The sequence below is a fragment of the Drosophila yakuba genome, chromosome 3R (genome assembly GCF_016746365.2).
Source record: "Drosophila yakuba strain Tai18E2 chromosome 3R, Prin_Dyak_Tai18E2_2.1, whole genome shotgun sequence".
NCBI lineage: Eukaryota > Metazoa > Arthropoda > Insecta > Diptera > Drosophilidae > Drosophila > Drosophila yakuba.
This window is the reverse complement of record NC_052530.2, coordinates 21051145-21064456: the sequence shown is the minus strand read 5'-3', so window position 1 is coordinate 21064456 and position 13312 is coordinate 21051145. Positions and strand designations below refer to the sequence as shown.

The 13312-nt window shown below is 44.7% G+C and overlaps 3 protein-coding genes across 3 annotated transcripts; 1 reads left to right on the top strand and 2 right to left on the bottom strand.

The window, feature by feature from the left end:
* Nucleotides 1–57: 57 nt before the first annotated feature.
* LOC6537771 (diphthine methyl ester synthase) lies at nt 58–1252 on the top strand. The gene is made up of 2 exons (XM_002098276.4): nt 58–295; nt 364–1252. Exons 1-2 carry the CDS (start codon nt 161–163, stop codon nt 1072–1074), a joined length of 846 nt encoding a protein of 281 aa, XP_002098312.1. The 5' UTR covers nt 58–160; the 3' UTR covers nt 1075–1252.
* Nucleotides 1251–2491, bottom strand: LOC6537770 (COP9 signalosome complex subunit 6). The gene is made up of 2 exons (XM_002098275.4): nt 1999–2491; nt 1251–1937 (listed from the first exon to the last, which is right to left on the bottom strand). The coding sequence occupies exons 1-2, from the start codon at nt 2374–2376 to the stop codon at nt 1293–1295; spliced, it is 1023 nt and encodes a 340-aa protein (XP_002098311.1). The 5' UTR covers nt 2377–2491; the 3' UTR covers nt 1251–1292.
* Nucleotides 2492–2897: 406 nt separating this feature from the next.
* On the bottom strand, nt 2898–13179 carry LOC6537769 (elongation of very long chain fatty acids protein 7). Its single transcript, XM_002098274.3, has 6 exons — nt 12707–13179; nt 10745–10935; nt 10581–10661; nt 8775–8937; nt 8483–8619; nt 2898–3821 (listed from the first exon to the last, which is right to left on the bottom strand). The coding sequence occupies exons 1-6, from the start codon at nt 12864–12866 to the stop codon at nt 3549–3551; spliced, it is 1005 nt and encodes a 334-aa protein (XP_002098310.1). The 5' UTR covers nt 12867–13179; the 3' UTR covers nt 2898–3548.
* Between the last annotated feature and the right edge of the window lie 133 nt (nt 13180–13312).

The following is a 13312-nucleotide window of genomic DNA, read 5'->3' as shown; positions in this document are numbered from 1 at the left end:
AAATGCCTTTTTTAGTGCATTCGCGGAAAGTCAGTATTTTTTGGCGCTCTGGCGGCGGTCACACAACGCGCGACGGCACGTGTTGACTGCATTTAAAAAGCGTTTTTAATAACATTTGGCAGGAGTTGCAGTGGCCGAGCAGTCGCACCAGTCGCCCAGCATGTTCTACCTAATCGGCCTCGGCCTTGGCGACCTGAAGGACATCACGGTCAAGGGTCTGGAGATAGTGAAGCAATGCAGTCGCGTCTATCTGGAGATGTACACCTCGATTTTGGGCTGCAGCCTTGAGGATATGGTAGGTATCTGGAATGGCCTTCGTTCTGGGGAGCACTCACCCTCAATGCATCTACGCTTTGTCCGCAGCAAGAGTTCTACGGACGACCACTGCTGCTGGCCGACCGCGATCTGGTGGAGCAGGGTGCCGATGAGATCCTGGCCGGTGCGGGCGAATCCGACGTGGCGCTGCTCGTGGTGGGCGATCCCTTTGGCGCCACCACCCACACAGACTTCATACTGCGCGCCAAGGAGAAGAACATCCCCTACAAGGTCATACACAATGCATCGATCATGAACGCCGTGGGCTGCTGCGGCCTGCAATTGTACAAATTCGGGGAGACCGTGTCGATTCCCTACTGGGACGAGACATGGAAGCCGGACAGCTTCTACGACAAGATCAAGCTGAATCGCCTGCACAACATGCACACGCTGTGCCTGCTGGACATCAAGGTGAAGGAGCCCACGCCGGAGTCCTTGATGCGCAAACGCAAGGAGTACATGCCACCGCGTTTCATGACCGTGGCAGAGGCGGCCCATCAGCTGCTGTCCATTGTGGAGAAGAAGGACTCGCTGGAGAAGAACACAGTGCTCAACGAGCAGTCACTGTGCGTTGGGCTGGCCCGTGTGGGCCAGGAATCGCAGCAGATTGCCGTCGGCACGCTGCTCGAGATGCGCTCCACCGATCTGGGCGGGCCGCTGCACTCGCTCATCATTCCCGCCAAGGAGATGCATCCGCTAGAGGTGGAGTTCTTGCAGCAGTACGCCGCCAGCATCAAGCTGGACGACTACAACCACTAATTCCGCTGCGAAATTACCTAATTTAGTGTCTAGGAAATGTTGTCTGTGCATCTGAATTGAATTTACGAAGCAAGAGGAGCTGGAAGCTCAGGAAGAAAGTGATATCGCTTGATGCCACCCGTATACGTATGTAGCCTGCCCTGCGGCAGCTGAAATAAAACCGCATTCACCCATCGTATGTGTATTTATCTCAGAAGCTTTAATAGATTGTTTGCATATCAATAGTAGAGGCCTCGCATGCGGCGCGACGATCCCTGGCGGTCGTACAGCATATTGAACTTGTTCACAAAGTGATGCATGTCGTTACAGCCCTTGGTCAGCGTGCCCAGGTAGCTAATCAGTCCCACATCGTTGCACTGCGTGTAGAATTCCTCCTGGAAGGCGGGCACCTGCATCACGGGCAGTCGGTGGCAGAGAGCGTAAGCTTCTCGCAGAATCTCCTGGTTGGCCCGCAACTTTCCGGCCTCCACATCGCGGATGTACTGCAGCACGATCTTGATGCGTGTATTGAGCATCTTAATGGCACTGTCCTGCGCCACCAAATGCTCCGCTACCACGCTCTTCTCGCCCGATTCGTTTGAGGTCATGCGCGCCACATGATCCACGCCAATGCGCTCCGCCTCCTCGGTGGCCAGTGTGTAGGTGAGGGGCACGAACAGCATGGTGGCCTCTCCGTCCACCAGATCGATAAGGGACTCGAATAGCTTCAGGGGAAGGTGGTCGACACTGCGGGAAAGCGGATTCAGTTGCAGCATGATGGGACACTCGTTGATGGCGGCTATCTGTTTCTGGATCTTAATGTCATCGGCAGTGGGATTCTCGCCGGTTGTGTACCAGCCTATGAAGTCGAGATCGCTGAATACCTGGGGAAAACGAGAGTATCCACTGGTATAAAGGAGCATATGTAGATGCTTGGACACCCACCTGCTTGTACTGCTGTTCCTTCTTGTTGTAGTAGTCCTTGTTGATTACTGTTTCATCGCCTATGACGTCTGTCTTGAGCTCGAACGAGTTCATAATCTCAATGTTGCGACCCTTCTGCTTGCCAATCAGTGCTCCGTACACCTGTCGCGGCTCGCCGTGCTGCGCCCGGAATCGTGTCCAGTGCTCGGAGATGTTCATTATGACCAGCGGATGCAGCGATATGGTCACCGAGCCACTGGTGCCCTCCGCAGCCATTATGTTTCCCTGCGGCTGTGGGTTTTTGTCCACTGTCGTATCCAGTGGTATGCTGCTCCCGCCGGCGGAGGAAGATGTGCTGGGCTTGGCCGACATGTCGGCGTCCACTTCCATTTGCTCCATGCTGTCGGGGGGCCTTTATTTACTCGTGCTTTGCGGTATAAACTTAATTTTACTTCTTTTTGTTTGACAAGCTCCGGTATAAGCTATGATATCGGTCCCCGTAGTAGTTCGATATAAGTTATCGCTACCTATCGGGCCGAAAGTACGGTGTGACCAAATTTTATCGCTCTAGCGGTGGCGCGAACCGATTCAACTATTAAGCTTGAGGTCGGCGTTGCCAGCTTGCTCATAATAAAACGAACATTTTATTTGAATTTATCTTTTGTAACTTTCGTAATTAAAGCCTGGTTAGAAAACTAGCTTACATTTGTTTCTAATTGTGGAACACACGAAAGAGCACAACAAAATACTCCCAAAATAATTGATTCCGGTATTTCTGAGTTTGTCGGTTCTTAAAAGTTATTGATCTCTTCCGCACAGACGACCCTGCCAATTCACAGCTTTGTTTTTTGATGTGAATTCAGAACAAATTGAAACCCACTTGGCTGGTTTTGGTTTTTGTTTTATTTATCTTTTCTTCGTTTTTATTTGTCTTGGCTTTTAATTTCGTGCTCGCCGTATTTGTTCGTGCGAATGTTGTAAGTAAGACTAGTTGGCTTAGGACTACAAATATTTAACATTAACATTTAACAGGCTATTTACACATCATCTATACACAATTACAATTACAATAATCACTTAGCCTAAAGGGGATTTAAAACTAAACGCGCTTCGTTCGTGAGGTTCTAGAATTAGGCGACTTACACATTAGGCAGATCTCGAAAATTGACCCAGTTTGTTGTACGGTTCTACACATGCGAATGCAGCCACAGATGGCGGGAATGCGATGCGATGCAAAGCGAAGCAATCAAGCGAAGCTAGCGTGGGGATAATCATCAAGTTATAATTGAAATTGCGCATACGCCCCGTGTTCCTCATGCTCAATCGATCGATCATCGGCAGGCGGACTTCCTCTCCTCTATGGGTGGGTGTTTGTGTGTGTGTGTGTGCACGCTCGTGTATTTATGGCTCTTAAGCTTAGCTTAGCGTTAGTTGAAACCTTTGTACCAAAAACTACTTCCGTTCCGTCCGTTGCCATCACCAATCTGGTCCGTTTATGTCCAATTTGTTTCCCCATTTGTTGTTGGGCAATCCGTGGAAGCATTTTTCTGACTGCTTTCGCTTTTCAATTTTCAGTTGGCTTTCAGCTTTTGCGCCAGCATCGCCGTGTTATTGTTGTCGTCCGCCTTGCAGGGCGTGGCATTAAGTTGCTTCTGCTGCAACTGCTGCTGCTGCAGCTGCTGCGCCGCCTTGGTCTTCCTGTAGCTCTGCATGTAGAAGTTCATGAAGAGGCAGAAGAAAATGGAGGCATTCAGCAGGAGCAGCGCCGAGATGAACTTGGAGAACTGGCACTGGTTGCTGAACAGGGCGCGGAGGGTGTGGAAGATGCACAGCACGAATTGGGCCTAAAAGAGGGAAATAATATCAATGTTATACGGATCTCATTGCATTTCATTCTTCGATCTTTATATAGCCTAGTTATAGGATTACATAGCTGGACCTTGTTTTCTAATCGTTGATGCAATTTTTATCTTGCGCTTAACCAGATTAGCGTTGTCATGTCTAATCACACATATTAGTTGTGGGAAACATATGGCAAACCGACTTGTTACGCTTGAATTCTGGGAAAGTTGCGAAGAGAGCACACGCCTCCTTCAAAGCTCAACTTGACCCACCTCCCAATGGTCATTGGCGCTGTCGAAGGGCATCGTGTCGTGGAGCTTGTCTCGTTACGGAAGTTGTAACGTCATTCAATTAGCCGGCTCTCTAACTGCCAAGTCATAACTTGTACTTTTTTGCAGTCCGGATTACAGCTCTTTGAATGCGGCTAATAAAACGGCTGGCAGTGGAGCACCCTTGAGCTGGGCGGGCAATCAAAAAGCACTCAGTGCTGCTACAATGTGCGCACATTGATTGGAATTAGCCGGAGTGTCAGTGGGATATGAGGCTATTAACTAGCTGCTAGCTGACTAGCACTATGTTTAGCCCAGTCCAACAAGCTGGCTTCGATTGGCCTCTGGCGACCTGTTGGCGCGTGTTATGGGCTTTCATACTTACCGCTGATGTTTGATCTTGCTGGATCATAAGATTATCTATTGGCACCCACTCCCACTGAATGTTAAAGAGTTAACGCCAATATTCTAGCTATTCAGACACACTCAGCATTCAAAGAATGTCAATGCGCTAGTTGTTTAGTCTAAAATTCCAGTGAACGTAACTTGATTCGAGAACGGCGAAGTGATGCTAAGGAATTTGCAATATGCTACTACTAGAATAACATGTATAAATAAACTGGAAGAGCGAAGCTAATGATCATTGATTTATCGTTGATGGCTTAGACACGATCAACATATCTTATCGGATATCTTAATTTACAAGGGTTTCTCATTGTTGCCCTATAAAACAAATCTTCGTTTGCTTGTTTCCACTCGAAATATTTTTCCCTGTGTACCAATCTCGGTGGTGTGCAGTTTTCGGTGACCTACAAAATATTACGCTGGCCAGCCAAGCGCTGCAGGTTTCCATTACCACTGCATGTTGGCCAAGATGGCAACTGCAACTGCAACCGGCCAAGTTTGCCTCTTGCGGTCCGTTGAAAGCCAACGTCGACGCTTAAATGCTTCATTGCACGAGGCACCGACCACCGAGAATCGAGCACCGACAACCGAGCACCGAGCACCGTGGGCCTAAAAAATGATTGATGGAAGTGGGGCAACATCTATGGGTTGGTTTTATGGGAAGTCCGGCAGGTCCAATGGCCAGCTTCCTCATAAAAGTCGCCATTATCGAGTGCAAACTGCTTCTGTGGAATCGAAACTGTTTAAAAACGTTTCTTTGTTTTCCCACATTGTGCATGCAAAGATTTTAGCAGTAGCTTCTTCCATATATTGTTTCTAATTAAATGCTAAGTTATTTTTGCACGTTTTCCAAGAGGCTTGACCTCGTGTGTTGTGTTTGTGGTTCGTGCCGGATTTGCTTTTATTAATCTAAGTGCATAGATCTAAGAAGTTCTAACAATTTGATTATATTTGTAAAATAAATTACCGACCTCCCAAATCCGCTATACCAATTGGGTCATAAATCTATTTCATTTGCCCTAAAGAGTATGGACATCTTATTTTGCTAAGGCCATCTAGCCAAGCCCCTCACTGAGACATTTTGGCAATTTTTATGGGTGTGTTTAATTTTTATGTCTTGCTTTTGGCCCAAACATTTCACATTGCAGTCAAAGTGACCTTATCGATCAATTATCTATTTAAATTTTAAACAAACAACTATTTACGCAATTGAGCCACTCGAATGCTCTAGTCTGTTTAAGATGACTTTAAGTGTATTTTTTAAAAGTTTCTATTTAAGAATGGGCCATGTCTGCATTGACCCACTGTTGCAGCTAAATGCTTGTTGGGCAATCTTGGCATAGATCATTGAACGTCATTCCATTATTATTGGGAGTGAGTGCGCGTGTACCGGCATCTGGCGTTCGAAAACAATAACAAAAAACAAAAGCCAAAGGCAGTTGCACTTGCAACATGACTGATCTGAACTGGCGACTCGGATCACCGCACCGGCAATTGAAAGTGCTGGATGCTGCTAGATAGATAGATAGATAGATGGCTTGTTGACTTTTACTCAGACACGCTGTAGCCGAAATTGCATGAGTAGTCTGCCCAGTGGTCGCCATCGACTGCCGCACAAGACCCGGTTTTGCAGGCGAGGAATATGGATGGATACGGTTGTGGTCGGCGCAATAGCCGACATAGACACTCACCCAGGTTGGTGTGGCAAGTTCGTCGCGGTGCTGGACAAAAGTGAACGCTACCGCTACTGCCTACCGCTCGACATTCATTGCCGCAAAACGGAACGAACACGAAATGATAATGTAATCGAAACTGGTCGGATCGGTCGTTTGGTTAGCTGGTCGGTTGGTTTGTGCCGCAAATGTGGAAACTCTTGGTGGTGGAATTGGAAGTGGAATTGGCCTACCTCCGCATGTTGCGGGCATGGATGTTGCAACCTAATGTGGCCAAAAGCAATCGGCAAATCGGAACTTAACTTCAACTTGTGCCCGGCCAAAATGTTTTCGCTAAAATGTGGTGCATGCGTTGTTTGGTCAGGCATTTGGTGGCTAATTGGTCAGCAGGAACGGAACCAAAACCGAAAGAATCCGACTGGTTGCGCAGCCAATTGGCAACACTTACTTGCTTACTTACAGTAGAAGGTAGAATCACAACTACGACTGCTGGCATGACAGATAAATTATCCATAAGATGCCCCCGCCTACTCATTAAGTATGTCAGTGCAGCGCAGCGATGTGCACTGAGGAAAATTGAGGTTTGTAAAGAACTTTTAACTATTGAATCAGGGATGTCTTCAGAGAAAGTCTATTATTCATCTAGTTTACACGGATAAGCTATTGAGCTCTGCTGCTATATTAATAATGTTCCCAGTAAGTGTTTTTTACAGTGTAGAATCCAGCGAAAAGCAATTGGAAAGACATCATGAAAAGTGCACTACGACAACAACCAAAACAGCAATCATACTAAGCACTCTATTCACTACATATGTGAAATTTCATACACCCATATTACAACCACAGTGGACCCTCCCATGCAGCGACTGCAACTGGTGGTAAATGTATACTTAATCTGCGTGTTACATAAAAATATTTGATTTTGCAATGTTACTACGAGGTTTCCAATCGTTAATTTTTTTAATTATTGCTCTTTTCTCTTTTTTCAGGCATTAAACATAAGTAATTGCTTTTAATTGCTTTAAGTTGAATGCCTATATATTGGGTGGGGAAACTTGGTTAGCTTCTAAGCTCCAGCAAAAAATGCTGTTTTAGTATAAAAGAAACGATTTGCTAATTAATACCCTAATTTTGCGCCTATTGAACTAATTTTTGAGTTAACTTCTTAAGAATCCCCACTGCTGCTCGCTTGCCTCCAGCCCAACTGTCTGTCCAAAATGGAGAACCTGTGCTGGCTACTTAAGTTAGTCACCGATCGTTTGACAACTCAACTGTGGAGCTGTGGAGCAGAGCTTCAAGGCGATTCACTAACTAGCGGCTGCGACAATAACAACAACTACAACATTGAATCTCGATTCGAAGGAGGCCAGTCAGTCAGTCAGCCAGCAGAACAAACTAACTTGCCATATCTCGAGAGTTTCGAAACTTTTGAAAAACGAGCAAAGATTGAAAGAACGCCATGTGTTTGTCGTATTCCAATTATGCGTAGTTTCGATTCACAGCAAAAAATATTGGCCAGCAAGAACCGTTCATGTGGAGCCAAGAGCCAAGAGCCGAAATCCAAGAGCCAATCTAATACAATGCCTAAATTGGCTGGCATAAAAATCAGATGGGAAAAACCAGAAAGCAGCCGCGAAATCTAGATCACGTGATTGGCGACAATCTCTGGATTCGCATCGGTTTCGCTTTTCGGTTTTTTGCTTTCGAATCTGGCTTAATCTATTGCGTAATCTCTCTGCGAGAATTTAAGATCGATGCCCCAGCGATTGGCCTTTGGCCCCAAAAAAAAAAAAGAAGTTTGGGCAAAACCTAAGCGCTAGTGCAAACAAACTGGCGGAGGCCGAATCCTAGTTTTTGCAGTGGCATTTCGGCATTTTAGACAAATGCAAGACACAGTTGGCTAGTTAGAAGCATTGGCCAACATTTTATTTTGGCAATATAAACACGGATAGCAACTGGTCGCCGCGACTGCGGTATGGTGTGTGTGCCTTTGGGCCCACTGAATAATGAATAATGCCAATTTATGTGGCAGAGCCAGCTGAGCACTGAGTCTAACTTTGAGGCACGACTGCCGGTCTAACTGGTTTGCATTTCAACTTGGATTTTTTGGCGGCGTCTTGGCCAAATCAGTCGGGCAATTGCTAGCCCACAGCGACTAATTCTTCGACTTCGATCTATGCTCGAAAAATACATTTCACACATGCCAGCAAGAGCGGCGCGTAGAATTCTGAACAAGTTTCATTTGATTTCGGGCGGTATCTGTTATCTGTGCTGGAACTGATTCGCATTTAATGAGTGGTACTTGGTGGTACTTACGATCTGCAGCTCGGTCATGTATTTCTTCCACCACAGGAACTTGGCGTACTCGGGTCCCATGGCGGCCATCATGTAGTAGAAGTACATGCACACGTGCACGAAGTTGTTCAGCAGATTCGGGAATGTGGCGTTTCCACCTGTAAGAGGAGATTGGAATAGTAAGATTATATTACAAGAAGATTCAGAAAAGTGAGGAGATAAGTCTTAAGTTGATATAAGATCTTTGATTCACGTACCATTCACTTGGCACATTTCTTATGATCAAATTCTGATCTAAATATGATTTACCCACCTGCAAGGAACTTGACCAGCACCCATGTCTCCAGCGGAGTGACCGAGTGATGGTACACGTGCAGCCAGGTGATCTGCGAGGACTTCTTGCGCAGCACGAAGAACATGGTGTCGGCGAACTCGGTCAGCTTGGACAGGTAGTACAGGTAGCACAGGTTGAGCATCTGCGGGAAGAGATTTAGAGGGGTGGAGTAGGAGGGAGGGGGGATATCAGTGCGGTTGACCTAGCAAGGTCGTTATGCAATTCGCGCCCACCGAGCAACGTGGCCAATTAGCGTAGAAACCGCAGAAGAAGAACTTGCGCAATGACATTGACAAAGTTTTCGTTCCGCCGCCTCTTTAGTTTCGTTTCGCGTTGTCTATTTTCTTGTTTTGGAAGTACCCAAACACTTTTGTTTTCATTTTGCGAGCAAGAATTCAGCTGTTTCAGCTGTTGTTTGCAAGTGAAACGTTTGGGCGCACGCTGCGTATGCGCAATGTAAACAATGCTGACTTTTATGACTTCGCTAAGGCGCCGTGGACTTATGGAAATGGCCATAAAACTAGATGACAAACGCTAATGACACTAGGGTCCGCCGGAGTTTATTGACTTGTATCTTGGGCTCGGTGGGTTTGTTTTTTCTTTTTGGAGCTTTTCGTTGCGGATGTGAAATCGATCAATGAGTGAGTAGGAAGAGGTCCGGTGTGGTCAGTGGTAATTCACAGAATTTATGCTCTATTGATTTAAAGCTCAAACAGACCACAAGTACAATTCCAATTGCAAACAGACGGCGAAGCAAACCGAACTGTTTAGAGCCTCTTCAAATGTTGTTAATTTGATTGTAAAATAGCCAATAGTACAACAGCCTTGAGGGTGTGGCTCTCACTAATGTTTTTCTGGCCGTAATACTGGAGGATTTAAATGCTTGCAATTCATATCTACTCTTTATAGCGACTCGATTGATTTTGGTTAAATTAACGCAAGAATAGTAGATTTCAATAAAGTGGGGATTTTAGGTTTGGTAAGTGAGAAAAAATAATAAAGAAATTCCATTGAATGCAGCTTCGCTAGAAAACATTTTAAGACTTTGAGAAAGTAAGATTTATATTCAGTCTGCAATCAAATTTATAGTATTGACAGACTGGTTAAGGTGGTTTTTGCTTCTGTTACGAATCTACTAACAATTAACATAAATGCCTAATTTGTGGTGCACAAACAATTTGGCATTAAAGTGTGCATTTAACTTCAAACCGCCAATTATTAATTGTTCATGCCGAGTGGCCTGGGAAAGGGAAATACAATCGATGGGCAGGCGTAACAAATGAGTGCTCGAAAAGCCATTAGAGGTAGTATTTGGATTAAGAAGCTGACCATTTAATTGCCATGCTCACTAAATTTGAATGTGAACTTTGTGCTCTGCCGGAGGCATAATTAAAAACACTTTATTTGTGGTTGTTTTGATATTTGCTCTATGACTGGTCAAAAAAGTGGCTTTGAGCTGAACTTTACGGGCCAACTAAATGGCTCTCGTGTCTGCCGGACTCAGTGATTCATCACAAAACAGTGGCAACGAACTTGCTAGCCAGCAACAGCGGAAGATGAACCCAGCAAGGTGAGGCGAAAACAAAGACCGACCAACAGCCATCAAGCAACAGCAATCAAGCGGCCAAAATGACAAATGCCGAATTATATAATAGAGACCATAAACTCCTTAAGTCCACGCGTGCCTCTCGAAATAGAAATTTGATTGGTGGATTGGGGATGAGCGAGTTTCGATCTGACAGTGAATTTCATTTAGAATTTAGATGACCGGTTGCGACCACTTACCCGCTTGGAACTGGGACTATCGGAGTAGTCAACCGGTTGGCACTTCAGATTGTAGTAGTTCAGCCAGCCTGCCATTAGGTGCTGTTTTTGGTGGGAAACCGGCAAGGGAATGATATCAGTTGGACGAACGTTATGCTAATCCAGATCTCCAGAACCGAACTCACCTCATAGAACATATAGCCACTGAGAGCCACCTGGAAGGCATTGTAGATGACGAGGGTGCGGCGCAGCTGGAAGGGCTTGCGATCGCGCATGAATAGTGGTCCAATGACCAGAACCCAGGACAAGTAGATGGCCACCATGCCGAAGGTGAACATCGGGTGCTCCATCAGCGGGAAGCGCGTTGCTCGCGGATCTGTAAAATGTAGTCGCAAAACATCCTAATTAATTACCACATTTCGTTGTTCATTTAATGTGCAATAGGTTTCGCCTATGCTAATGCAGAGACAAGATGAAACAGCTTCAATTTGCATTTCATTAGTTTGAGCCAGGCCATTCAATCCATGCCAGCTGAATGAAATCGTGGCTAAATATAAAGTCAACTTGTCACTTGCAGCGTTTAAAGTGTCAGCACAATCGCCTTTACACTGAGCAATAATAGTAAAATATGTGAGGCTGGCATGCCGCTCAGGGAATTATTCCATATCTTGGTAAACATCGACGTCATAGCCCGATAATTTAAAGAAACCCCCCAGAAATAATATGGTAATTAATTGCACAGGGCTGTGCATTTCTAAATGGACCAACTTTTCCATAACGCTGCCTGTTTACTACAGTTGTTATGATTTATCATCCAATTCGACTAGCCAGCAACTAGTTGTTTACTACAAATATTCCATTGGCTGCTTGGGTTCACTTTTATGCCGGGAATTCTTGACCTGTTGCACTGAGCAGTTGGTTGTGTTCGGTGCCTCACTCTCATCTGCATAACTAACTTATTTAAAATTCGAACATAAACTTCTAGAAAAGTGTTTCAGTTTTAAGCCTTTTTATATTTGAATTTTTCTCTATGCAAGTGGAAAAGCATAAACTTATATTTCCCGGAAACTGTATTTACCTAATATTGTTGATATTTTGTTTAAAAAATTTTGAATTACGATAAAGTTTTTTAGGCTAAATAGTTGTGTCATGTATAAAAAAATCCACATTTTTGTTTTAGGTATATTCTAATTAAAATATATTTTTCATTTTTGTTTTCTTTTGTTTTTTTTTAATAAGTATTCTCATAGGCTGATCATGAAAAAAAAGTATTACATTTTCTCCCACTTAGTGAAACAAGTTCGTGTCCTAAGTCTTTTGTCTTAAGACCGGTACTTTTACTTTTTTCAAGTTTGTGTTCTAAGTCTTTTGTTTATGCGTAAAAACCCCCGAAAGTTTTTGCTTCGTAAGCATGATTTTGGCACTAAGTAATCTTTTTATACCCGGTTTAGTAAAACTAAGCCACTAAAATAAGCTCTTTTTGCACTGCTTTTAATTGCATCTGCCTGCCATTGACCTTTCGCCGCTGACTTTTCTCATTGCCAGGAAAGTGAATAGGCGAATATGTGAATATGGGGAACCATATTCAGACGGCAAGTGACTCTTTTGGAAACGGAACTCAAGAGCAGGCCCTAGAGGCAATTGACATGTTCGAAGTGCTCCAACTGCTATTGTACTGAATAAATACATGCTCAGCTGCACACGGCGAAGAGCAAAGGCAAAACCAAAGTCGTCGATGGCGACGGTCGCATCATAAAAATGTCTAAGATAAGCAATGTAAATACATTTTAATTACGTTAATAATTGTCAAAAATACAATTGACACTGCCAAGGTCGCAATTTAAAGCGCGCGCACACACAAACGCACACACAAGAAATCATTTTTAATTGTCCTAGAAGTTTTTTGGCTCAACTTTTGGCTTTGGCTTTGTCTTTTTACTTTTCTTATATTTTTACATTTTTTTTCTTTGGCTTTTTTGTGTATTTGTTTTGTTTGGCATTTAGGGTTTGTGTTACGATTTGCAGGCCATAAAAAATGACAATTTCATGGCAATTCGTCATTTGTATGGATTTATAATTTAGTCGGCAGCTGTTAATGCAGCAGATATTCGTGAAACACCCGAACAACAAAAACACTTGACACCTACCGCCGTAATCCTCTTCCACCAGCTGGTAGTAGCGCTGCACGAGGCCCGTGTAGTTGCGCGATATGTGATGGGTCTTGAACTCATCCAGCGCGATATTGGCTATCTCCACGACCATTTCGAATCGCGAGCTGCTGTTGTAGTTGTGGTAGTTCATAGCCATGGCGATGCTATTCGCTCTCAGTCCTCGATTATCCTTCGCTTAAAACTTTAAGTATCCAAAATTGTGGGCTTTGTGTTGGTTCTTGTTCGTTTCGTTTCTTGGTCAGAGGCTCGCCGCAGGATGTTGCATACTGCGCTCGGGCCTATTGAAATCACTTTATTTGGCTGCACACGCTCAGAAAAATCACTTTTCGACTCGCTGTTTATTGCTATTGTTATTATTGCCCAATTTCGAATTGGATATACTCGCAGACGCGCAGATCTGTCTGGATTCTACCACCACACCGTAGGAATGTTTATGCTCAACTGAATCTAAAACTTCTCAGCAATCACAAGATAAAGTAACTTTTTCGCAGCGCCACCGGAGCAGAGCAGCGGCAGAATCGCTGGCAGAGGCTGAGCGGCTGCGATCACGACGCTTGTGCAAAATACTTGGCTGGCACACAA

Bases quoted from the DNA above. Each gene is read 5' to 3' on its own strand.
- LOC6537771 (XM_002098276.4), top strand. From the start codon at position 161: ATGTTCTACCTAATCGGCCTCGGCCTTGGCGACCTGAAGGACATCACG. The intron at 296-363 runs GTAGGTATCTGG...CTTTGTCCGCAG, and splicing joins GCTGCAGCCTTGAGGATATG to CAAGAGTTCTACGGACGACC.
- LOC6537770 (XM_002098275.4), bottom strand. From the start codon at position 2,376: ATGGAGCAAATGGAAGTGGACGCCGACATGTCGGCCAAGCCCAGCACA. The intron at 1,938-1,998 runs GTGGGTGTCCAA...CGTTTTCCCCAG, and splicing joins AGGAACAGCAGTACAAGCAG to GTATTCAGCGATCTCGACTT.
- LOC6537769 (XM_002098274.3), bottom strand. From the start codon at position 12,866: ATGGCTATGAACTACCACAACTACAACAGCAGCTCGCGATTCGAAATG. The intron at 8,938-10,580 runs GTAAGTGGTCGC...CTCTTCCCGCAG, and splicing joins ATAGTCCCAGTTCCAAGCGG to ATGCTCAACCTGTGCTACCT. The intron at 3,822-8,482 runs GTAAGTACCACC...TCCCTCTTTTAG, and splicing joins ACATGACCGAGCTGCAGATC to GCCCAATTCGTGCTGTGCAT.